Consider the following 26,365-nt stretch of genomic DNA (forward strand, 5'->3'; position numbering starts at 1 on the left):
TCCAGCTTTCCCCATTACTAATAATCCACTGTGTCCATCCACTGTCCAACCCACCCTTAGCATATACATTACAGTTGTCTGTAAGTTCCATGCTTCTATCAATACCTATTACCTTCCCTTTTCCGTGTTTCATACCCAAAGACATCCCTTGATACCTCCCCCATCAACTTTTAATAAAGAAAATGTGACTTTCTCTTTAAAATTTTATATTACATCCCTTCTTCCCCGCTTTGTGTTTTTTGTAGCTGTGCTGTGCTGTGCTCTACTCCCTGCTTTTCAAATGAACTTATGTGATGTGCAGGTTGGCTACTTTGATGAACACTCATACATTAATGTTCTTGTTGGCCGCGATGCTGCCCTATTGCTCTGCAACTGGCTGTTACTCTCTCTACTGTCACGCTAAACATAGCCAATCACCCTTGCTTTGGCACAGTAGAATATCTTTATCATGACATGAATGTCAATCATACATACTGATATGGCACTGTAATTGTTGTTGTCTCTGGTTGTCATCTTTGTTATGTGGTCTTTTGCTCAATATGCTGATACTGCCCCCTTGGTTCTTACATTCATAATTCGCTTTTTGATGCATCACTGAATGAACCTTTACTAAATCAGCACTGCTCTCCACTCTGAATTAATCACATCCAATGTCTGCCCTAAACAGGGTCTATATCATGTAGTTGAAGTATGACAACTTTGAATGTGATATGGTCGAGACCATATGTTCGAAGTTGCCATACTTCGAACCCCCAAAAAATAAATAAAAAACAGGAACAACGTCCTGACAGTTGTAAGAAGGGGGGCAAGCCCCCCTGCGCCCCCACACCCTCCACTCTTTAAATATACCAACTCTGAGACCACGCTACAGTGCAATAAAGGGAAAATTCTATATACCGCATTGAAGTGCGATCTTAGAGTTGTTATATTTAAAGAGCGGGGTGTGTGGGGAGTGCATGGGGGCTTGCCCCCCTGCTTACAACCATTTATTTTCTTTTTTGCTGTGTTTTTTTTGTACGTATTCAAAATTCTGTAAGTTTGAACATTATGTTTCGAACATATGGTGTTTGAACTTGCAGAATTTCGACTACATGATATAGAGCCCCTTAAACATGTTATCAGCAGATTTGGAATGCATCCACAATCATTAATCTGAAATGTGATGAAGCTCAGCAGCTTCAAGTTGGTTGCAAATGAACTGGAGCTCAACACCTACATAACGGTTGCCATGGCTATTCACTCTGCTTTGCATGATTTGTGTGTATCAGTTTTGTCCTCTCTTATGACCTTTGGTAATGACAGTCTGTGTTGAATGTGCATAACTTAGGCATAATTTTTGATGAACAAGTTGTCAGACTTCATCAAATCCTCATGCTTCGTTCATAAGAACATTGACTTATTAAGCATTTCATGACACTTGTGGGCCTCCTGGTGGACTACTGCAGTACTATACATTTGGGCCTGCTAAATCAGAAGTTGATTGCTTTCAGCCTCTGCCAAACTCCACTGGATGGTTAATAACAAAATAACTACATACCAGCACATTATACCCCCTCTCTACAGTCTGTAATTGCCACTGGATAAATTCCATATCTTCTATAAAGTTCTAAATCATCTGCATGACTTGTTCTCCCAGCCTTCTGTGCCCTTCACACAGTTTTTGTGCTGTTCACGGCACCAGAAGTGTGAATAGGAGCTTCAGGGAATTGTTCTCATGCTTACCAACAGCTGCACTGTTAGAATCTGCTGTATGTATGTAGAACTCCCCAGTGCTGACTGGTTTTAAATGGTTCAAAATAGTCTCTTTATTTTTGTGGCACAAGATGATTATTAGTAAATTGTAACCTTATGTCATACTCTGTTGTCATCTTTTTTTTTGTACGTTTACTAAATGCATTATTGTTATTAGCATTTATTATTTAAGCAATAACCCACGTCTGGGTGTGGGTAATGGTTGATTTACCCACGGTTGGTGTGGTTTGGTAACAAGGGTGAAGCCCGAGTGACCAAACAAAGACAACTGTGGGCAAATCTAGCATTACCCATACCCAGACACGGATTATTGCTATTATACAATGACATTATTTAAGAAAAAAATACTTTTCTTAAATAATGCCTTTGTATAATACCTGTGTGGTGCCCTTCCATGGTTTTCCGTTATCATGGAGCTTTTTCTGATGTACTGTGCATGCTTATGCTTACGCAGTACATCAGAGCTGTGTAGAGGAAGCAACGGAGAAGGGAAGATCTCTGTTGCTTTTTTAAAGCTGTCTCGCTATGTCAAATGAGTTTAAGATAGCGAGATATCTTTAAAAAAAGCAACGGAGAAAGGAAGATCTCTGTTCCCTTTTTTAAAGCTATCTTGCTATGTTAAATGAGTTTAACATAGCGAGATATCTTTTTAAAATGCAATGGAGAAAGGAAGATCTCTGTTGCTTTTTTTTTAAGACATCTCGCTATGTTAAACATATAACATAGCGAGATTACAGCAACAGAGATCTTCCGTTCTCCATTGCTACCTAACACAAAACAATCAAGACTTATACTAATGGAAAAAGTCCAGGCGACCGGACCTTTTTCCATTAGTATATGTCGGATTTACAACGGGCACGCTGGACAATCAGTGTGCACATTTTGGAATATTAATGGGGGGGCATTGTATAATTCTATGTAATGCATGGAGTGTTATGATTATGTTCTGATATCCAGAAAAAGACAAACTAGTTAAGTAGTTCTACAGCACAAGATCAGATCTGATCTTAAAGAATGTTAAGCATTCCCTGCTTCACTTGTTTAGATTGGGTATTGTGCTAGGCAGTTAATCTGCCAGTACTGACCAGCAAAATACCAGCAGCAAAATAAAAACTTATTTATTTTTGTAAGTCCAAGAAATATCACTCCCCACAGGACTAGCGCTACCTGTGCCAAGCTCAGTCCAAGCTCATAAACTAACATAAAAGGCACAGTAGCGATGCAGGCAGTAAACAGAGCACTAACCAAAATGCAGGAAACAAAGCTGAAAAAAGCTGCTTCATGAACTTTAAAATTCAGATTTATTGTGATGCAAACAGAAGATGTGGTAAGCGCTTTCACCTGGATAGGCTTCTTCAGACCAAAAGAACCCCCCCCCTCTTGTACACCCTTATATGGCAAAAAAGGCGCAAAAAACAGATAAAACATTAAAGGCACAGTTCAACTATCATGGTATACAACATAAATGAAGTGCTTACTCTAAAATACATTAACCATAGTAAAATAAAATAAAATAAAAACACCTATACCACTCACAAAACATGAATAGTGATGTAAAAAAACAAAAAACTATATAAATTCATACTAATTGCACAACACTAACAATAAATCTTCTCATAAAAATGCTCTCATGATATATGTAAAAAGCACAGTCATACATATCACTTCAATCTCCTGGACTTCAGGAAAGGTCTCAATGGTACTTTCTCATTCAGTCCAGGAAAACATCTGCTCTAAGTCTAACAATCATAGGTTCATAGGTTCATAGGTAGGTACTAGGCTATTGGCCCTTGGGCTTATATAAGCCTAGCCAAAAAATGTACCCTGGCTTTTACCACCCAAGAAAATTATTTTCCTGTGCCCCTGTCGAGCAGAGCCACAGAAGTGATCCCTGGGGTGAATTTACCATTTCCCATCCAATCATCAAGATTTTTCTTGAAGAGTACTAATGAAGAGCTCTGCTTGACATAGATAGGTAGTCTGTTCCAGAGTATGGGAAGTCTTTGGGACAGGAATCTATCCCTCCAGCATGTTCTGTTTATTGTGGTGACAAGGTTTAGGTCCCTAGAGCATGTAACTCGCAGAGATTGGGATTTCTTTAAGTGGAGCATGTCCAACAGCTCTGGGTTTGGCATAGCTTTGTATGTTAGGCAGAGATCGCCCCTGAGTAGGCAATATGTGATGGAGTAAAGCTGTAGTTTTCTGAGACGGTCTGCGTAGGGCATCTGTTTGAGGCCAGTAATCCTCTTTGTGTGGTATTTCTGTGGTCTTTCCAGTTGTTGTAGATGTCTTGTGAAGTACATACCAAAAGGGGCATTGTACTCTATAATGGGTCTAATGAGTGATGAGTACAGGGGAACAATGACCTCTTTTTTTCTGGATGAGAATCCTTTTGTGATGAGATGAGCCACATAGAAGGATTTCCTGACCACTGTGGCGATGTGATTATCAAAAGAGAGACTACTGTCCACCTGTGTCCCAAGGTCTCTTATCACATTTTCGGCATTAAGTAGACTACCAGCTATGTGGTAGTTCATGGGTACAGAGTTTTTACCAAAGGGGATGACAATACACTTTTTGGCATTGAGCTTCAGGCCATGGCTTTGACACCAGGTATCTGTCTCAGTGAGGCTCTTTTGTAGTTTGTCCACATCGTTAGGAGTTTTGATTATGGCTCTTAGTTTGCAGTCATCTGCAAACTTTGTTAGCCAAAGACCTTCTGTGTTAGCCTGCACTTCAGAGAAGTAGATACCAAACAGGAGAGGACCCAGGACTGAACCCTGTGGTACTCCACTTGTCACTGGTCTGAAGTCAGATTTGGAATCCGCTACTTTCACAGTGTGGGTTCTGTCCGTGATCCAGTTGGCAACCCATCTTGTGACATAGGGATTTATACCTAGTTTAGTGAGCTTAGCTATAATTCTGGAGTGGGGGATGTTGTCAAAAGCCTTGGCGAGATCTAGATAAGCTGTGTGAACCATTTTACCCTCATCTATGGCTTTGGTGACTGCTTCAAAGAAGTCAATCAGGTTTAGAAGACATGATTTGCCTTTTACAAATCCAAACTGGGTAGGGTCCAGAGTTTGGAGATTACCAATGTCTTTGTTTATGTGGTCCACGATGATACCCCTCACCCCCCCTAAAACTAGTGTGTGTAAGATCTAGTACTTTAAAATGAAAAAAGTGTGTGGAATCATTAGACATCTGTCCATCTTGCCTACATAAAATGCAGCACAGGCTCCACAGGAGGCCAAATAAACAACGTGTAGATTCACAGTTTGCATGAACTCTAACTTTGTGGTTAGTGCCATAGACAGGGTGATAGAAATGGACATCGGTGCTATGGAACGACAATAGTTGCAACTACCACAGGGTACAGTACCAGCAACCCTATCACCTCCACCATCCATAACAGGATAACACAGCAGTTTTTTTTAGATTAGATCTATTCTTTTAGACAAAACCTGGGGCAGCACCCACAATTTCTCTCACATTGGATCCAGTGTTAACACACCCCAGTGTGATCTAATCACATCCTTCAACCTACCTACATCCTTAGTATAATATAAGGGCCCTCTGAAACCATGGTTTCTACTCCCTGCCAGAACACCCTGGGAGTGGCCATTATGGTCCACTACAATCTCGGAGAAAAAAGGTGCAGCAGATTGTTCCCTCAAATTAATGAGGTCTGCCAATCCTTTCTCCATATCAGATGTCCGATATTCCCTGCTCTTAAACCTCTCACATAAATCCCTAACATCTGCCTCAAAACCATCCTTACTGGGATTATACTGTGATGCCCTATATACCTGACCCCTCACAATATTACCAAAGATGTAATCTGGATGCATACTGCATCTATGGAGATAGGAATTGCATTGACACTCCTTTCTATACACTCCTGTGTTCAATAGGCCACTTTCCAATCTCTGAATGTAGACATCCAAAAAGGAAATCCAGTTCTCAGAATCCTCATGGGTAAATTTCAGATATTGCATTAGACCATTAACTCTCTCCAAGAAGAGAGATAACTCATCTTTCTTGCCCTTCCAAATGAAAAACACATTGTCTACAAAATGCCTATAAAACATCACGTTCCTCAAGAAATCACCTATACCAAACAAGAACTTGGTCTCCCATGCAGCCATAAAGAGGTAGGCGTAACTATTGGCACAAGAAGTGCCCATAGCCACGCCATCTATCTGTATATAGCACTGAGAGCCAAAACAAAAGATTTTATTCTCTAACACAACTTCCAAAAACAAAGCCAACAGATCCACTGCATCGCTACCTAATCCAGATTTGTCCTTCAAGTAATCAGACACCAACTGCACCCCATCTCTATTTGGTATCACAGTGAATAGGGACTGAACATCCATCATGACTAAGTAATATGGGAGATCAACAGGGACAAATCTCACAGACTCATACAAATCCAACAGGAACTGTTTCGTGTCCCTTAAAATATAAACATTTGCGTCAACCACTGGGCGCAGGAACCTCTCCACATACAATGAAAATGGTTCCATGATCCACTCCCTGCCCACAACAATGAGCCTCATGGGTGGACACACACTATCCTTATGGATCTTAGGAAGACCCTGTATCACTGGCAGGAGGGGATCACTAAAACAAATATTCATACAACTCATTCATAATAACATTGGTCTTAATCAAATCATCCAAAACCATCTGTATTCTATGGACATGTATGTCCACCATCTTACGTTCCACCAAACTGTAAAACTTTGGTCTGATAACATAGACCTCATTGCCTCATCATAGAACTCAGAGTCCATAACTACCAGGGCACCCCCCTTGTCAGCAGGTCTAATGACAAGGGAGGGATCACTCCTCAGTTATTGTAGGGCTTTCCTCTGTGCATAAGTTAAATTGCCCATTTGTTTACTGGACTTACCCACTCCCTTTTCCATGTCATACAGATCATTCTCAATAAATTTACTGAAGGCAGCTACTAGCGGTGGTACCATTGGCATGTACACACTAGGCTTCTTTAACAATTTCCCATCTAACACCTGTATTGTATCCTTAAACTCCAATCTAAGGCACAGATTCCTAATAAATAACTTAAACTGTACTAGGGTATCAACATAATTACTGTCACAACTAGGTATAAAAGTCAATCCCTTTGATAGTACCCCTAACTCATCACTCTCCACAGGACTAACGCTACCTGTACCAAACTCAGTCCAAGCTCATAAACTAACATAAAAGGCACAGTAGCGATGCAGGCAGTAAACACACCACTAACCAAAATGCAGGAAACAAAGCTGAAAAAAAACGCTGCTTCATGAACTTTAAAATTTGGATTCATTGTGATACAAACAGAAGATGTGGTAAGTGCTTTCACCTGAATAGGCTTCTTCAGACCAAAATAACTCCCCCTCTTGTACACCCTTATATGACAAAAAATGCACAAAAACAGATAAACCATTAAAGGCACAGTACAACTATCATGGTATACAACATAAATGAAGTGCTTACTCTAAAATACATTAACCATAGTAAAATAAAATAAAATAAATACACCTATGCCACTCATAAAACATGAATAGAGATGTATAAAAAAAAAACTATATAAATTCATACTAATTGCACAACACTAACAATAAATTCTCATAAAAATGCTCTCATAATATATGTAAAAAGCACAGTCATACATATCACTTCTATCTCCTGGACTTCAGGAAAGGTCTCAATGGTACTTTCTCATTCAGTCCAGGAAAACATCTGCTCTAAGTCTAACAATCCATTTAGATTCAATACCCCTCACCCCCCCCCCCCCCGGGGCAATTTCAAAGACTGTTGAGTTTCTCTGCATTTTCAAGGAATACTGAGTTTCAAGGGAAGAGAAGATTACTGTTGCTCATGCTAAGTCTGTTTTCAATGTGTTACTGTTTTAGTCAGCAAATGGGCATCATCAGTGTTTATGCTATAATTTTTTTAAACAGTGTTATTAGCACAATAGCTAGCATAATTGACTTTGGTACAAAAGGCTGCGGGTTCTACTCACACAACATGTAGAAGGAGTGCTGATATTACATTGCCCCTTTTAAGTGGTGGGGTGGGGTGCTGTACTATAATCCCCCACTCAGAGATAATGATAATCTATTGAGTTAGGCATAAACTCCTACATTGCAAGATGGATAGCCAAATGGCTCACTGACAGGACAAACGTGGTCAGGATAGGTGGATCCAGTTCCTATATGAAACCTGTTACTAGCAGTGTCCCACAGGGCTCAGTGTTGGGACCCCTCCTGTAAAGTATATACTTCTCTGAAGTGAAGGCCCATATTGGGGGCTTCTGACTCACCAAGTTTGCTGTTGGCTATAAGCTGGGAGCAAACATTGGATCCCCAAATTATGTTGACATACTACAGACTGGCCTAAAAATGACTGGTGCCAAAACCGTGATCTAAAACTAAATGCAAAAAATGCATAATCCCATCCTTTGGTAGATCAGATATCCCTGCAAATTATAACATTGATAGCACACCTTTAAAAGTAGACCCAGTGGTGTGGGACCTAGAAACACAGGTGGATAGTAACCTAAACTTTGACTATTAGGTAGCTAGGGCAGTGAAGAAATCCTTCTATGTGGCTCTACTTATAAGTAAAGGCATGGTATCAAGATCTAAGGAAGTCATGATGTCACTGTACTCAGCTCTCATTGGGGCCATAATCAATTGCAATCCTCCCTTCTGCACGTACCTAAGCAGGTTCGTACGTCAAGTGGGTTCCCTTGTCTATGGTATGAAGTTCCCATCTTCATAAAACAAAACCTGTCCCTCATTCTTCAAAAAGAATTTGGATGAATGGATGGGGAACCATAAATTAACTCCTGGGTACTTCCTACTTCCCTTAATGGACAGAGGCAATTTGTGAAATGACTCAAGGCTCCAGCACCCAAGGACCCACTTCCCTGATACTATCGCATCCCATATTTGAGGAATTAAGATATAATATTGTCATATTCTGAGTATTATTGGCTAGGCTTATAAAATCTCTTGCGCCATTACCCTAGTAATCACCTCTGAGTTGCCTAGTAAATATGAACCTGCTGCCAGTTTGGCAACCATTCCTTATTTTAATATTACCAGCTTACCATTTTTTTTAAATGCAACATGTTTGTCAGAAGCAACCTATTCATTAGTTATAGATCTCTTTAATGTGGAATTATTCAGATGACTTTTACTTCTGCAGAGATTATGTGTATTGACAGACTCTGGTAAACTATAATGACAGATGTCTGAGTGGCCTTTTGTGGATGAAATGTTCTGGAATGGGTAGTTTGGGCATTATTGCCTCATACGTTTTGTTTCATTGTTTACTGGAAAAATGTTCACAACTACAAATTTAAAACATACTCTAATGTGGTGCTGTATTACACATGGAATATAATTTAATAAAATCAGGATGGGGCATCAAAGAACACATGCATGTATGCATGGTCCAAACTGTGTACAAGGGGCCTCTGGTTTGAAAACAGCCCAAAGATAAACAATCTGGCATTATCTAGATGCATTTTCTTTGAATGTAAGTTTCAAGGGCAGAGAAGCTTACTGTTCAGGCTGTCTGTTTTCATTGTGAGGCTGTGCTGTTATTTTAGCAAATGGCTATCAGTATGTGCACTATAAAACTTGAAATAAAAGTTTTAAATATCGCTAATCACTGGAGAAGTAAAGAGGAAAACAGTATGAATACTGGCAGGTTTGAACAGTGTTTATGGTACCTGGGGAGAAATAGTCAAGTAGTGGGACACTGGAATAGCAGGGGGGGGTTGTCCATCACCCTGTTTAGGGCCTCGTTTTACCATAATCTGGCTCTGCTCACTATTATTATTCTGTGGACCATACCTTCATCCATCAATGCCAGCTGCTGCTCAAATTTGTTATGGTAGAGAACTCTGGCCCATCATATGGCTCAACCTCTTAGAGCAAGAAATCTGGACAAAGGCACAAATAATTGATGGACAAAGGCTCAAAAATAGGGACACATTTTAAATATTCCTCTTAAAATATAGAAAGACGATAGAATAACAGGTTTAGAATTAGCATGAATTTTCTGAAAGATATGGAGTCTGAAACTGTACGTTATTTTCTGACTTCAGTCCTCAATGATTTGCCAGTAAACCACAATTTTATAAGAAATAGACCAAAAACATGAGGCAAAAAATCTGGACATTCTGCGAAAATCCGGACAGGCCCATTCACTAACAGTTTCTTCTATGATTAGCTGTTGTGCCCTTCGCTTCTAATTGTAAGGCGGACCAGCTATATTTGCCATCTTCATTTTACTCCATATTCTTCAGTCAAAGTCCGTCCTTCAACATGTATGGCACCCTATAGGACAAGCTAGTTTATCCAGGCACTAACAACCTTGCTGGAGAAAGTAAAAACCTCCTTGGGGGGCAGCAAAATTCTCTTTGGAGTCCAAACATGATAACCCATCAAGGCAGGTCTATATTATTTTGTCAAAAAACTAATTACAGTGAACATCTAATCATCAAATGTTTTTTATAGAAAAGGAATTACTTGTCCACCGCATTGATGGTCACACACATTGCATTATTTCAAGCCAACACCCCACCCTACTTAAATATACCAACTATGAGATGGCACTACAGTTGGGAAAAGGACAAATTTCTAATGATGTCCAGCTTACTCCCTTTCCTATGAAAAATGTTTGCTGATATGAATGTTTGATGAACGGGTGTTCGATGCTTTTTGGTCAGTGAACAACTGTTCACTGTAATCAGGTTACGACAAATAATATAGACTCCATCAGGCCCAGATGGTTCCTGCCTCCTCCTCCTCCTTGCCCCCTTTATTTATAAAGGTGTGGTTCTGACAGGGATTTAGCTCTGAAGCTACTGTATGTGCAGTAGCCCACTCCGTGCAAACCGTATTACCCAAGAGACAGAGCTAGCTCAAGCATATTCAGCACTTTACCTGGCAAGATCTTTTTCTTTCATTCAGTCTTACTTGGACATTAGTCATTTCACTTCCTAGATTCTTTTACCCTTCCTCCCAGTTCTGTATTTAGTTCAGGGTCACTTTGCCTGGCTTTGCATCCTCTTACAGACTTCAGTCATTATCAGCTGCTAGTACCACATTATAATGAAAGTGATGCAGCAGTACAGATAACACATCAAAATTTTAAAACAGTTTTGCTGAACAAACACAAATCTTCATTGTGCATGACCTGCTCACTGATAAAAGAATGGCCTCTACTGCCAACAGACCACATAGAATGCAGATTGATGTTTACAGTCTGCGACCAATTTGCAAGGCATTTCCTGATAGCAGTGCTATTTCAAACATTGTTTGAATGACTCAAGAACTAATGACAGCAAGCACATTCCATACCAACATAAAGGGAAAAGACTGCATTATCTATATGATTCTGGTGGGTGGATAGGTTTGAGTGTGTAAGTGGTTTGAAGTCTTTAAAAGGAGGAGCTATTAAGGGAGGGTGTGTTTCAAAACAGGAAGCAATGTGATCTGATTTAAAACTTGAGCATTATGCTTGCTTTGGGGACAGAGACATTATTCTTTTTCAGATACACCATCTGCTGTTTTAGTGGTAAGACCTTTATCTTCATGTTTTTTTCCCATCTAATTTGCAATACTTCATGTTAGTGGTTTATTCTGTTTGTAAATGAACAACCTTGGAAAGCTATTACGGGCATGCATACCATATTCCTTTTAAATGAAGCAATACAAGGTATTTCTGGACAAACTGTGCAGAAATTAAAATTTGTGTTTATATTTTAAGATGCTTAATTTCAAGATTCACTTTGTGCACTTTTTTCCAATATTTTTTAAAATGCAGTGTTAGTGCATTTCATTACAGGCAGAGTAAACGATTGTAAACTGCGGGTGGGATCACAATTAGGAAACCATCTGCTTGGCAGCTTTCTTGCTTCACTAATAGAAGAGTACAGCATAAAACACAAGATTAGTTGTATGTTTCAGTTCACCATATTGCACTAAGGAATTTTAGTTTAAGGGTGTGTCTCTAGATTTCTTCTGTAATGACTTTAACCCATCTACATCTTTTAGATATTTGGCATACCAAATAAGATACGCTGCACAGTTTTTGTTAGTATTTCAAAACTTTAGAAAAGGAAAACAGAGTTACACAATTACACTACAAATGTGTCACACAAAACTATGCACACATACAAATACTTAACAAAAAATGGCTACAAATCATTTTTCTTGAAAAATTACTAGCTCAATGTGGAACAACACACTGTAAAATATTTTGCTTCTTATTTCTGATGGGTCTTAACCACACCTAAGATGATATACATTAAGAAAAGCATATTTGATGTTACTGCTTAGATGTGTATAAAACTGGATGCCATGCATACTGTGGTAGGCGATTGTTTTTTGTAGTGCAGTATACTTCTGGAGTTGTGAAAAGTAAGTAAATGACAGTACTAATGTGTAATGCTGTAGACAGCACAGCTTTCAGACTTACACAGCTTTGGCACTATTTTTCACATTTTGCAAAAAATAATATTGATAAATTTGTACAAGTGATATAATCCAGTCTGGATTGGTCATTTTCATTGTCTTACTTCTGAAGTCATCTTAACCAGCAGAAACAATGCCGTCCTTGCTAAACTCATATAGTATCAAGGCAAGAAAAGTGCCACAAATAAAGGGAGAGTAACGAGAGAATTAGCATTACAACAAAAACATATACTGTGTGCCTTGTATATCTTGAAATGAACACAAAATATTGCTTGAAGAGAACATAATCTGAGTCTGCTACACAAAAAAGTGCAGCTAATGCTGTTGTGTTTTTGCATTCTAAAGCACATAACACACAGCAACATAAATGGGAAAAAAATTAAAATAAATGAACATAAACCAACGAGAAGTATTGTCCATACATAAGGTGAAAACTGTGGAAGAATGTATGCTTTACAAGGTTAGTTAAGACTTTGTAGTGTATGGACGTTTGTAATTAGTATTGGGCAGCCTTTTATATATCTTCTGTATTAAGGGAAATAATCACCTGCAAGAAGTAATAGTGGCTCATAATTTTAACAAGGTTTTCAGATATTTGGATTTTGGTGTATATGTTCTGAGGAATGATTTTGAAGTAAAATTTGTTTCTGTGCCAATTTCCTTAAAGTCAGTGTGCTTAAATGGTGTGCCTACAGCTTGTTAAACTCATGCGTGTGTGTGTGTGTGTGTGTGTGTGTGTGTGTGTGTGTGTGTGTGTGTGTGTGTGTGTGTGTGTGTTTGCACACATGTAGTTTGCATAATTTTTCTTTCCTTTGCACTTATTAATGCAGAGGAATCTGTTCAAAGTAGCTCCCCCCAAAAAACTGTATATTACATATATGTGTAAAATCATTCCTGTCACTGCTTAGCAACTGCGTCTCTGAAATCTTATACCAATTGGGATACATTTGGTGGTTTTTGTTTAGTCGTTTTTGTTCTAAATTTCTCAATGCCTGGGGTGGTGTGTATTGCAAAGAATGAGTGCCACAATTAAATACAAGTCTTAACAACTTCTGGTATTTGTACATTTTAAATGTATTGCAATGTCAGTGACTTTGTTTATTGTTGCCCTTGTTGGTAGTAGCGGTTGTAAGAAAAGTGTTGTTTTCCCTCTGACATACTTGAGCTTACATTAATATTTGCAGTTATATTGTAAAATGCATAGAAAAATTGTAGCAGGAAAGATTGTTGTAAACTTTTAAGTGATAAGGCATTCAGTTACATTTCCATTAGGTAAGTGTCTGGTAGTCTAGACTTGAAATGCAGTTGTTCAATACCTTTAGAAAACTAGAAAAACAGGATTGGGTGTGTACCTGCAAAGTGGGCTTGTATTACCAGTATTTGTTTTATAACATCTCAGTTCTTACTTCGCTAAAAGACATTTGCATCTTTTTTTACATTTCTGCTTTATCAAATTCCAGACGTGAACAGAGATGACATGTAACTAAATGGCCACAGGCATGCATTTAACAAGTTATGATTATAACCACCAGCTGCAGAATCCAGACAACTGTGCATGCAAGTTCTGGAAGACTTTTATTGTAATTCATGTCTGATCCCTATATTCAAGTAAGGTTCCCGTATCAGCCAGTATACTGCCTAACCACAGTGTGTTTCTGTTATTGGAGCAGCTGTGATTCTTATCCTCAGTACTTTGCCAGACAATTGCCATATTGAATATTTAGGATCATACCCCATTCTGCCTGTCATGTGGATCAGTATGTCTTAGCATAGGCTTTCTGCTCTTGGTTCTATTGGATGTTGCAGGAACACTATGTTTTAGCATGTTCTAAAGTATGTGCATTGTCTAGAATGAGCTAGTGGGAGTTCCATCACTGTATTTTTCAATTATGCAGCTCCCTGTAACCAAAAATAAAAAAGTAAAGTTTGAATACCTTAAATGATTAACTTCTTTAATAAGTAATCCAAACCCCAAAACAAAATGTAGCAGCAAAATTAGTGTGCATTACTCAAATGCTTATAAGGCTCTGCATTCAAAGCAGTAGGTCACCTTTAATACAAGAAATAAAATCTTAAACCTGTGCAAGTTCTATCAATACTTACTATTCTTGACAATTATTTTGTTTACAGTCTGTTACACATCATCGTAACTCTAAACAATCCTGTTAGCCCTCTTTCATTGCCCTTCTAATCTGCCGCTTTACTTTATGTATGGCAGCTTTTCTCCTATGCTTGAGATAATAATCCTTCATTTAGATGTTTGTTTACTTGGTGTTGTTGAACAGTACCTCCCTGGATGCACAGTAGAAAGTGCCCACCTAAACCCAATCCACCACCCAACACCCGGTGATGTGTTTGAATAATGAATGAATATCCATGGTGATGTCTTCACTGGCCTTATGAATATTATATTCATTGGGTATTTGGTACATTAGCTTGAGGGGGCACAACCATTCCATATTGGTAAAGAAACACTACTGTAATTGGAACTATTACTAAAGTAAAACACTGTGTACGATGTTAGTAACAAGCTCTTTATTAAAATGCATTAAAAGAGATGTATGCATTGACAGGTCATTAGATGACATTCATATCTCTCAACTGTCTCCAGTTTATCCTGATATTTATTAATTTACTGTTTAATAAGATAGAGATGTTCATTAAGAAATGCCTATCTTGGTTCCATAGGAGACTAATGCTATTACTTTGCCTAGGTCCACATTTTACAGAGTTAGGGTTAGGCCTAGGGTTAGCCCTAACCCTAACATTTATGATTTGTCCTAGTGTTAGCCCTAACCCTAATGTTTAGGGTTAGTCCTACCTGTAATGCTAACCCTGGCCCTAACCCTAAATGGCCTGCTGGCTCTGTAAAGCGTGGACCAAGGCAAAGTTAAAACATCTGTCCCCAGCGGAACCCGTGTTTACAGCAGTGATTTCAAGATCTGTCAATCAACTACCAATGTATACATGATGTATGCAAATGATGCACGACTGCCATGCGGATCTGACAGTGACAATATCACGGCCATTTGACATGTCAGTCACACAAGCCATGGACACTTCTGCACAGCCCGACTGGGGAGGTACTGTTCTACAACAGTGCCATTCACTCTACATATTTGTATTATCTATACTTTTTAAAAAAAATGTAATCTTAGACCACTTAGCATAAACGGCAGTGTTAAACACTCAATTTAATGAATTCGAGGTGCCTTACAAATAAGAAAAATGACAGGAATGCCTTGCTAATGCAGTCCAGATTGCACAGTTACTACAGCAGCATGGCTTAAGTCTATTTCTTATCTCCCTTTTCATTACAGCTGCATCAAACTTAATAGTAGCGCACAGAGGATATGGGGCAGTGCTGTTAACCAAGAGACACCTGCCATTATCTGTTGCTATAAACATCCATAACAACTGGTGAATATTGTCTTAAATAGATCATGAGGGACCTCGTAGGGATTAACATTTGGCTAGGATAGCTTATCTACAATACAAAAGGTGGGATGGTGTCAAATGTCTTTGCATGTTTTTTATATTGAGTGTGTATTAATTTGCCCTCACCAAATTCATCTTGATTCAGTAAGCCTAGATGACTTCTTTGCAAAAGTTAGTAGGCAGGATCTGTCCTTAAATCTGAACTGACTTGGGTCAAGAGTTCATAGGTCACCTATGCCCATTTTTGTTAATTCTGTAATGTTCCTTTCTATAGCCTTACAGATGAGGGTGCTCAGATTTATGGGTCTATAATTTCCCCAGTTAGATTACATCCCCACCTTTATACAAGAGAGTAACAGTTGCTGTCCTCCATTCTTCACTCACAAAGCCTATCTGGAGGCTTACACTGAATAGCCTTTGTAAGGAGTCTGATTCCAGTTTTAGGCTGTCCAATAAGCAGGCCGTTATGTTATCTACCCCATAGTACCACTTTTTTTGGTTTTGGTAGTACTTTGAGGATTTGTTCATGGAAGATTTGAGGGGGATGTAGATAAAATTTAGCTCTATGTTCTCTTGGTCTGAGTATGTGATATCATGTACTATCAGCTCTTCACAGCGCTGGGTACTACTTCTAACATAGTTAAAGAAGTTATTGTGGCCGCCATTTACCTGCATGATGACTTTTACCTCCTCTTTGGCTTTGGGTCTAGAACTTTTGGTTAAGTTTAGCTAGAACTTTTTTTTTTTGCATATTGTCATTTGCATGTATTTTTACATGCAGTGAGATTTTTTCTTTTATTATAGAGCCTGTTTATTTCATTTCTACCATAGGAGTTTATTTTTGAATTTGGCATTATATCTACTTTGGAGGGGCACAGATGCATGTATGTAGCTGTTTATGTCTGCATAGAATATGGCAGTAAAGGAGTCCACATAAGCAGGAGAATCATCAAGTTGGAAAGGAATGGTGAACTTACCCAGGTCATCACTTCATTTCAGTAGATTAGCCTTGGTATCATCTCTATATACAAATGTATTAGAGATGCTTCTGGCTTCATTCTTAAGGTAAATATGACTGATTTGTGTTGCAATTTAACCACTGAGGCAGCTACAGTTGGTAGGGAGTAGAGCCATCCCATATTGGTGAGGGCCAAGTCCAGGATTTTATCACCCCTGATTGGAGTGTGGCCTAACAGCTCCAGAGAAGTCCAGAAGTTTCTAGGCAAATATGACAGAGTATGTATACATCTCCCTGTTAAAGGAAGGGTTGTGGAAATCCCCTAGGAAAATGGTGTATGGCTTAATGCATAAAGGTGACAAACCAGTTGCTTAGCAGTTAATGGGCTGAGGGGGACATACAGGGGGTCTTACAGTTAGAGATGATGCAGTAAGATGTCTAAAGATGAACATGGAGGCGTTCCAGATTTTTATCTTGTCTAATTATCCGTTGTGGTATGGAGGAGTGTTTTAACAAATGTGGTGATATGGCTGCCCTTATTTCCTTCATCTAGTGAGGTGGACCTGAACATGTAGTGTCTTCATCTTGGAGCTTTGCTTCCGATAGCATTATTAACTGCATCTCTCACACTGTTTCAGTTTAAGGAGTAGGTGGTTGTTGGTAAAAATGAAGTATTTGCTACACTGTTTCAGGATCCCAGTTTCAATCAAACTACCGAAAGAGATGGTTGGAATGTGCAGATCCTTGATTCCAGGTGCTTACTAGTATGGGCTGAATGGGGAAGTGCCTAGTAGGTTTTCAATTGATTTTTGGGGGTGCTGTCTGTTTGGTTGTGATGATAGTGCTGGTGTCAACACAGCTGCATGTTCCAACTTGTGTAGATGAGAATGGCCAGCACAGAGCTGGTGCAGTATCTCAGAATCAAGTAGTGTGTGTGTGTGTGGGGGGGGGGCTTTACATTTGTGTTCGTGCTACACAATAGGATCAGATCATGCAAATGGTCTTTTCCATTGTATAGCTGTCTTTATGCATTGCATTGCAAGTGGCTTTTGTATGCCATTATGTTACTGCTAGCAGTATTCCCTGGAACGCAATCTTCACGATTCCTTCACTGGGTCTCAAGTCACTATTTTAATATAATACATTTTATGGTGAATATACATAAACCATTTAAATGTTTAAGCAGAGGATGCACTAGTCAATGTGTAAGATGATACAAGTATCAGGTGCAATCTCCCTAATGATGGCAGCATCATAGATTTTATCTCCAAGGCTTTTGTATGGCCAGACCTACAAGACATATGGAAAGTCAAATAGATGGAAGAAAAATGTTTCCCAGGAATGGTGACTTACCACTTTTGTAACCCAAGAGGGATGATAGACCAGACTATTGATCAGAAAGGGATAGCAGAGAAATGTCACGATCCTGATGTCACAATGTCCCCACTGTAGGGCACCAAGTCACTATTCCAGCACCACTGCACTGAAGAACTATCTCTTGCAGCTGACACTACTCCTTTGGTCTATTTCTAAATATGAAACTATGCAACTACTGCTAAAAGGCGTTATTTGAAATGATTCCCAGTGCACAAGCACTGCTACTATTTTAGAGATGTATGTTATGAAAAACAAAGCATCCTTAAAATGTGATAAATAACTGTGATTCAAGGAAGATGGGACAGAAACAAGGATGCCATCACCAGCTGAATACTATATTGATTTGTAAAGTAAGCTGGTGATGTTTACATAGTCAGTGTCCCACTGTCAGAAGAGATATTACAATGTATATGTACAAGCTCAAGTAAAAAGGGCATTTCATAAACAGATATCCCATCAGAATTAATTAAAATCCATGGTCCAAAATCAAAACGGAAAGCAGTTTTGTGTGATACACATATTAATTAAAAATGCAGATAACCATCCATAAAGCTATTCATGACACTTGGAAAGCTTTGCAATACAAAACACAATATCTAGCGCATATTAACCATTACTTTCATGTTAAATGCAATTCCAACCCAGAACTCAAGTTCAACCCTGAAGTCAACAAAGCGCATAATAAACCAGAAAAGCATAATTGAATGGCCTTTCATTCACTTTGTACAGTTAGCCAAACTAAATTTAATCAATTGATCGTGATGTTGCATTTTTATAAACCGTGTTGTAAACTTTTGGCCTGGATTTTCAAAGTCCCCTCATTTGCAGAATGTGTGGTCACACTTGCTGGGTGTGCATGTTGACCCCCCCCCCTCAGTGTACTATTAGTGAAAGGCAAACTGAATCCAAGATCTAACCTCTATGCATTAATGTTTTACTGTGAAACATACACATGGAAATACAATTAACATTCATAGTTAATTTAAACAAATGATTACTAAAGGAGTATTAACATAATGCTAATGTATAAACTCTGTCTGTATCATAACAGTGAAAGCAAGACAGAAATAAGCACAATTCTTTGCATTTCAGGGCAAAACATTTGAGAAAAGAAACATAACCATGGAGTCACAAGTTGAACAGCAGATGGAAAGTACAGTGAAAGTTCCAGGTAGGTGCAGCTTTTTGTTGCAACTGATGTCGAAGGTAAAGAATATCAGCCATGTTGGAAATGTACTGCAGTTCAGCAAGTGTATTGTGGGCAGATCTGATGCTTCAGTTTCCCAACTCTTTCAGATTCATTTGGTTGTCTACTTTGACTATTATGTTGTGCTCTGTTATTACTTTTATAGTCTGATTATTTTAGAACTTGGGTAGTTCTCAAATATATATGCAAATTGTTTGTAAAAGGATTACAAAAGTGTATGATGACTAGAGATGTGGTACATCTGGTGGGTGTAAAAGATTCTGCAACACTTAAAAATGAAGGGGACTCACCAAATTTCTTAGTCAGTATAAATACTATCTCACATTTTCTCTGAAAATAGGCAGTGGCTTGTAGGAGTAACAAAATTAACTAAAAGTAAGTAACTAAATCAGTTTGAATGTAGCAATGATGCATTTGAGAGGCACAGGGCTGAAGTGTTAAGCACTGCTTTCTATAGTTACTGGTTCTCCCGTTTGGCTCCACGTTAGGGTGATTTTTGTAGAGGGCTTCCATGTTCCTTCAATGAGTGTCTAGTTTCACCAGACTTACTGCTTTCGTTCCTGATTAAAATCAACATGAAGACTCTGGTAACTCAGTCCTGCTTGCATTTGTGTAATGGAGTTGGAACTGTAGTCAATAGAGGTGTGATCTCACAAATGTAATTCCGACAACTCTTTCAGATACTGTTTTCATGACCAGGCCCAATATTTTTGTGTGGCTAGGACTCACTTAAATCAGATGAACATAGAAAATAAGACTTGAAAATTGTTAAATGCACATGACTATATTATTGGCTCATATTGAACAATTCCAAATCTGTATTGTTGTCCACATATGCCATTTGGCAAACGTTTTACACCGGATGCCCTTCCTGATGCAACTTTTCCCATTTGTCCGGGCTTGGGACCGGCACAAAGAAATACACTGGCTTGTGCATCCTCCGTGGCTGGGTTATTGATGATGGGTGTTGATGGAGAAGTACAGAGAAGGTCAGAAGGAGTTGCATTGTGTCTTTGTGGACTTAGAGAAAGCATATGACAGTGTGCCTAGAGAGAAGTTGTGGTCTTGTATGAGGAAGTCGGGAGTGTCAGAGAAGTATGTAAGAGTGGTACAGGATATGTATGAGGGTAGTGTGACAATGGTGAGGTCTGCCGTGAGAGTGATGGATGCGTTTAAGGTAGAGGTGGGATTACATAAAGGATCAGCTCTGAGCCCTTTCTTATTTGCAATGGTGATGGACAGGTTTGACAGATGAGATCATAAAGGAGTCCCCGTGGACTATGATGTTTGCAGATGACATTGTGATCTGTAGTGAGAATAGGGAACAGGTTGAGGAGACCCTGGAGATGTGGAGATATGCTCTAGAGAGGAGAGGAATGAAGGTCAGCAGGACTAAGACAGAATATGTATGTGAATGTGAGGGAGGATAGAGGAATGGTGAGGATGAAGGGAGTAGAGGTGGCAAAGGTGGATGAGTTTAAATACTTGGGATCAACAGTTCAGAGTAATGGTGAGTGTGGATCAACAGTTCAGAGTAATGGTGAGTGTGGAAGAGAGGTGAAGAAGAGAGTGCAGGCAGGGTGGAGTGGGTGGAGAAGAGTGCCAGGAGTGATTTGTGACAGACGAGTACCAGTAAGAGTGAAAGGGAAGGTCCACAAGAGGGTAGTTTGAAAAGCTATGTTATATGGGTTGGAGACAGTGGCATTGACAAAAAGGCAGGAGTCCAAGCTGGACATGGCAGAGTTAAAGATAAGATTTGCAGTGGGTGTGATGAGGGTGGACAGGATTAGGAATAAGTATATTAGAGGGTTAGCCCAGGTTGGACTATTTAGAGACAATGCCAGAGAGGCAAGATTGTGTTGGTTTGGACGTGCTGAGGAGGTATTCTGGGTATATTGAGAAAAGGATGCTAAGGATGGAGCTGCCAGGTAACAGAAAACGAGGGAGGCCTAAGATAAGGTGGTGAGAGAGGACATGCAGGTGGTTGGTGTGACAGAGCAAGATGCAGAGGACAGGAAGAAGTAGGAACAGGTGATCCGCTGTGGCAACCCCTAATGGGAACACCCGAAAGAAGAAGAAAAAGTAGACTGAACAATTCAAAATAAAATTCCTGGAGAAAAAAATATATGCCATAAAAGATGTCTTGCATTCCTAGCCAGCCTTAGACATAGGCCATCTAGGCAGCTGCCAAGGGTGCTAATCTATTAGGGGCACTTTTCCAGTAATTTGGATGGTGTAGGTAGACTAGAATGAGGGCACCGATTGATGGTGCTGGGGCACAGTGGAGCCCTTTTCCCTCAGGCACTAATTGACCAAAGGCCAGTCCTGGTTACATTTACTCATTTTAGCAGGTGTGCAAGCTCTTTCCTTGAATAATGTAGCTTTTTTTTATGGCATATTTTATTCACTGATGAAGTCTTGTTCTTTATTTCATTTATCAGTGATACTACCACCTAATAAAAAACTCTGTGTGCCACATGCTGGAACTCAATCTCAGTTTGCTTTCTTGCTATGTATATAATGGACTCTACAGAGTACATTTATAATATATTCACTGATACAGATCAGAATTACATATTAACACATAGATAAACAGACACTCATAGCTCTGCTTTCTAAATCACTTCTTATCATTTAAGTGTAATGTTGTTGGTAAGGGGCCAATGAGACAGTGAAGTATCATAATTGTGTTTTCTCACATTATATGTCCCCTTTCAAAGCCAAAGTTTGTTAACAATGCTTTGTCCCTTTGAAGGTAGTGTTTTTGTCAGAATTCTGCTGAATTTTGGTTGATGCAAATGGAACTTGACTAGGATAAGTAACTCTTTTTAGGTCTTGACGGTGTTTCATAGCTCATGCCAACACTGGAGTATTATCATTTTTTTGTACTACCATTTTTTTCTTCAAATATCAATTATTTGTTTTTACTGCTTTATTCTGTTTGGTATTTGCCAATTTGAAAAATGCAACATACTTTATGGATGTAAGAAACCCAGATCAAGGAGTTTAGCAAATAAGTGTGAGAAGGTAAGGTGGTGGTGATCAACAAATGTGAATCTTCAATAGGTACAAAAAAGACTTGAAAATAAATCTACTTATTTTTTCTATAATTTTTAGACTAATAATATTTAAATGACTCCCAAAAACAGGGATATGAATTCAGCTAGATGCTAAAACATCACTACTGCTTGTTTATAGGACCATAACAACACTCATTGCAAAGGAGTATTTCAGTATAGTGCAGGAAACTGTAGTGTAGCAACAGGGACCTATGTTGGCACCTTGATTTGATCAGCAGTCATACAGAAAGACTTGTGCAAGAACTAATGAATGTTCAAGGAAAAATTGGAAAGAACACCTTCCCATGAGATACCTGTGAATGGAAAGTTTATATATAGATTGCACTTTAATAATAGTGAAATTCAAAATATAACATTTTTAAGGAAAAATGATTTATCTCTTTTGCAAGGAAGTTCGCTCCCTTGTGCTCCATACTTTTTGTATACAAACTTCAAGATTGCACAAATGTGGGAAAAAGATAAATTCCCACTCCCTGCTATACTGTGACCTCCCATGGCATGGGGATTACTTTTGCTGGCATTATAGATGTTTAATATTATAAACATTTGACCATTTATAACACTCCTGTATATCTCTGGATGCAGATAAGAACATTCTTTTATGAGAACATTAATTTTATGAGAACATTAAGATTAACAAGATTTTTTTCTTTTGCCCTATAAGGAATTTTTCTTCTTTTGCAGAAGATGCAACTCCCAGAACCAAATTGCACAGGGCCATTTCATTACAGTACTTTCAAGGATGTTTTAAAGTCCAATATTCTTTTTAAAATCTAGTTCTCTTTGTCCTCATGCAGAGACTCCAACAAGTGTGCATACACAAACAGCCAATACTCAGAGAATGTATACATTTTCTTAGAGAGGATTTATTGAATTTTCTCTCTAACAAGATTTAATCAGAATGGGAAAGTTTACTGTAAAGATGCAAAAAGGTAAATAAGTAAATAGTTTTGTGCACATCAGCTCACATTATTAAACTTTATTTTTTAATTTAAAACTAGCTTTTGGATGAAATCTGCAGCTTCTACAAGTTACACAATGAAAATCAGATCGAAGCAGAAGCAGTACTGTTTTTGTTTTTTTTTTTTTTTTTTATTTTTAGTAGTGCTGTACTTTGAGTGCTATGTTGCATTGTGTTATTACAATACAAGGAACAGTACACTTAAAATGTATTTTGTGGGAGCTGCAGAAGTGACAATTTTTAAAAGCTTATCATTCATTTTTAAAAACTGAATTGACCCATGCTTCTCAGCTAATTTTTTAATTTCTTGTACAAATGGATGATATTCATAATCATTGTGCAAACCTGTTATGGTCACCCATTCTGTAACCAAATGAGTGCAGCTAAGCTGCAATTCATAGAGGCCACTTTTGTTACATGTAATGGCTGCATATGGACTCATAATAAAATGTAAATGAGAAGTGATGTAACCCAGTGTATGATAATGAAGCATTCTCTTACCATCTTGTGATTCATACTCAAATTTCGGTGCCATCCACAGATTCATTGCAAAAAGCAGTCACACCTGTTATATTTACTTTGCAATCAACAAAACTGCTGTTAACCGTTTCCATTGCTGCCCATGTAAAATGTTCTTTCTACGCCATAGTCCCTTGTTTTCTATCATTACTGCACATAATTTTGTGTCTGACTGGAATTTTATCAGTCAAATAACACAAAAATGAAAACTTGCCAGTCCCCTTAAATTACATCCACAGTCAGGGTCCAGCCAAGTAAAGCCATGGTGAAGTAATATTAATTATATCCACAGTCAGGGTCCAGCCAAGTAAAGCCATGGTGAAGTAATATTAATTAGATCCACAGTCAGGGTCCAGCCAAGTAAAGCCATGGTGAAGTAATATTAATTAGATCCACAGTCAGGGTCCAGCCAAGTAAAGCCATGGTGAAGTAATATTAATTAGATCCACAGTCAGGGTCCAGCCAAGTAAAGCCATGGTGAAGTAATATTAATTAGATCCACAGTCAGGGTCCAGCCAAGTAAAGCCATGGTGAAGTAATATTAATTAGATCCACAGTCAGGGTCCAGCCAAGTAAAGCCATGGTGAAGTAATATTAATTAGATCCACAGTTAGGGTCCAGCCAAGTAAAGCCATGGTGAAGTAATATTAATTAGATCCACAGTCAGGGTCCAGCCAAGTAAAGCCATGGTGAAGTAATATTAATTAGATCCACAGTCAGGGTCCAGCCAAGTAAAGCCATGGTGAAGTAATATTAATTAGATCCACAGTCAGGGTCCAGCCAAGTAAAGCCATGGTGAAGTAATATTAATTAGATCCACAGTCAGGGTCCAGCCAAGTAAAGCCATGGTGAAGTAATATTAATTAGATCCACAGTCAGGGTCCAGCCAAGTAAAGCCATGGTGAAGTAATATTAATTAGATCCACAGTCAGGGTCCAGCCAAGTAAAGCCATGGTGAAGTAATATTAATTAGATCCACAGTCAGGGTCCAGCCAAGTAAAGCCATGGTGAAGTAATATTAATTAGATCCACAGTCAGGGTCCAGCCAAGTAAAGCCATGGTGAAGTAATATTAATTAGATCCACAGTCAGGGTCCAGCCAAGTAAAGCCATGGTGAAGTAATATTAATTAGATCCACAGTCAGGGTCCAGCCAAGTAAAGCCATGGTGAAGTAATATTAATTAGATCCACAGTCAGGGTCCAGCCAAGTAAAGCCATGGTGAAGTAATATTAATTAGATCCACAGTCAGGGTCCAGCCAAGTAAAGCCATGGTAAAGTAATATTAATTAGATCCACAGTCAGGGTCCAGCCAAGTAAAGCCATGGTGAAGTAATATTAATTAGATTCACAGTCAGGGTCCAGCCAAGTAAAGCCATGGTGAAGTAATATTAATTAGATCCACAGTCAGGGTCCAGCCAAGTAAAGCCATGGTGAAGTAATATTAATTATATCCACAGTCAGGGTCCAGCCAAGTAAAGCCATGGTGAAGTAATATTAATTATATCCACAGTCAGGGTCCAGCCAAGTAAAGCCATGGTGAAGTAATATTAATTATATCCACAGTCAGGGTCCAGCCAAGTAAAGCCATGGTGAATTAATATTTGCACTATCATGAAAACATTCACAGTAGTAAAGAAAGCAGGTTATTAACACACGTCCTTTCATTAGCCCCTACCACATTTTATCATAACACAGTCAATTCTCATTTATCACTGACAGTTAATCATCTCCCAATAAAGACAAATGTTGAACCAAACTAAAAAAAACTAATTCCAAATATGGACACATTGAGTCAAAGTGGCAAGCAACAATGTAGTTTATTAATCCACAAAGCTTTCGGGAAACCCCTTCTTCACACACTGATTGTGGATTAATAAATTACGTTGCTGCTTGCTACTTTGAGTCAACATGTTCCTATTTGGAATTTTTTTTTTTTTGGTTTGCTACTTTGTATTCCAACAGTTTAGTGCTGGTTTTTGTGTTTGTTTTGAACCAAACTAAAACATACCAAGGTAAATGATTTTCTCACTGGTAACTAAAACTAATCATCTACACTGCTGCTGTGATGATCTTCCATTTACAAATTAAAGTTTAGAGTATTCACCAAAGGAGTTGCAATATGGTCATGATATATATGTATTGGAAATTAATATGAAACCGTTCAAAATGAGGGACAATTACTGAGTTCACTTCAAGAAGTGTTTGCTTTATATATATATATATATATATATATATATATATATATATATATATAAAGCAAACACTTCTTGAAGTGAACTCAGTAATTGTCCCTCATTTTGAACTGTTTCATATTAATTTCCAATATTTCTATTTTTTTCTTACTTTTGAAGTCCAGGGTTTCCTAAGTAATTTTCCATGTAACTACCATAATCCCATGTTAATATGGCACTGTTAAACTTATTAACCGAAATTCAGGGTCCTTAAAACTTTTGTATGCAAATGACTCCCTTTTACATTTATCTTTATGAATGACAGTAATATATAAGATCATACGGCACCTTATGTATATAATCGTTCCCTGGCAAATGCTTATCTCCAAGTACTTT

General features: G+C 38.5%; 1 protein-coding gene across 2 annotated transcripts in view; it reads left to right on the top strand.

The window, feature by feature from the left end:
• Positions 1 to 26,365, top strand: part of LOC122806371 (NACHT, LRR and PYD domains-containing protein 14-like) — a 549,548-nt gene that overhangs the window by 18,076 nt on the left and 505,107 nt on the right. Inside the window, exons 1-2 of one of the 2 annotated variants that reach the window (XM_044076721.1) lie at positions 11,228 to 11,358; positions 19,123 to 19,201. In XM_044076721.1, the coding sequence (XP_043932656.1) occupies positions 19,153 to 19,201 (49 nt within the window). In that variant the 5' untranslated portion in view covers positions 11,228 to 11,358; positions 19,123 to 19,152. Of the gene's footprint in view, positions 1 to 11,227; positions 11,359 to 19,122; positions 19,202 to 26,365 lie in introns of those variants that run through there. The other variant, XM_044076722.1, reaches the window with a different exon arrangement.

The sequence above is a fragment of the Protopterus annectens genome, chromosome 7.part0, assembly GCF_019279795.1.
Source record: "Protopterus annectens isolate FY-2018-M chromosome 7.part0, PAN1.0, whole genome shotgun sequence".
Taxonomy (NCBI): Eukaryota; Metazoa; Chordata; order Ceratodontiformes; family Protopteridae; genus Protopterus; species Protopterus annectens.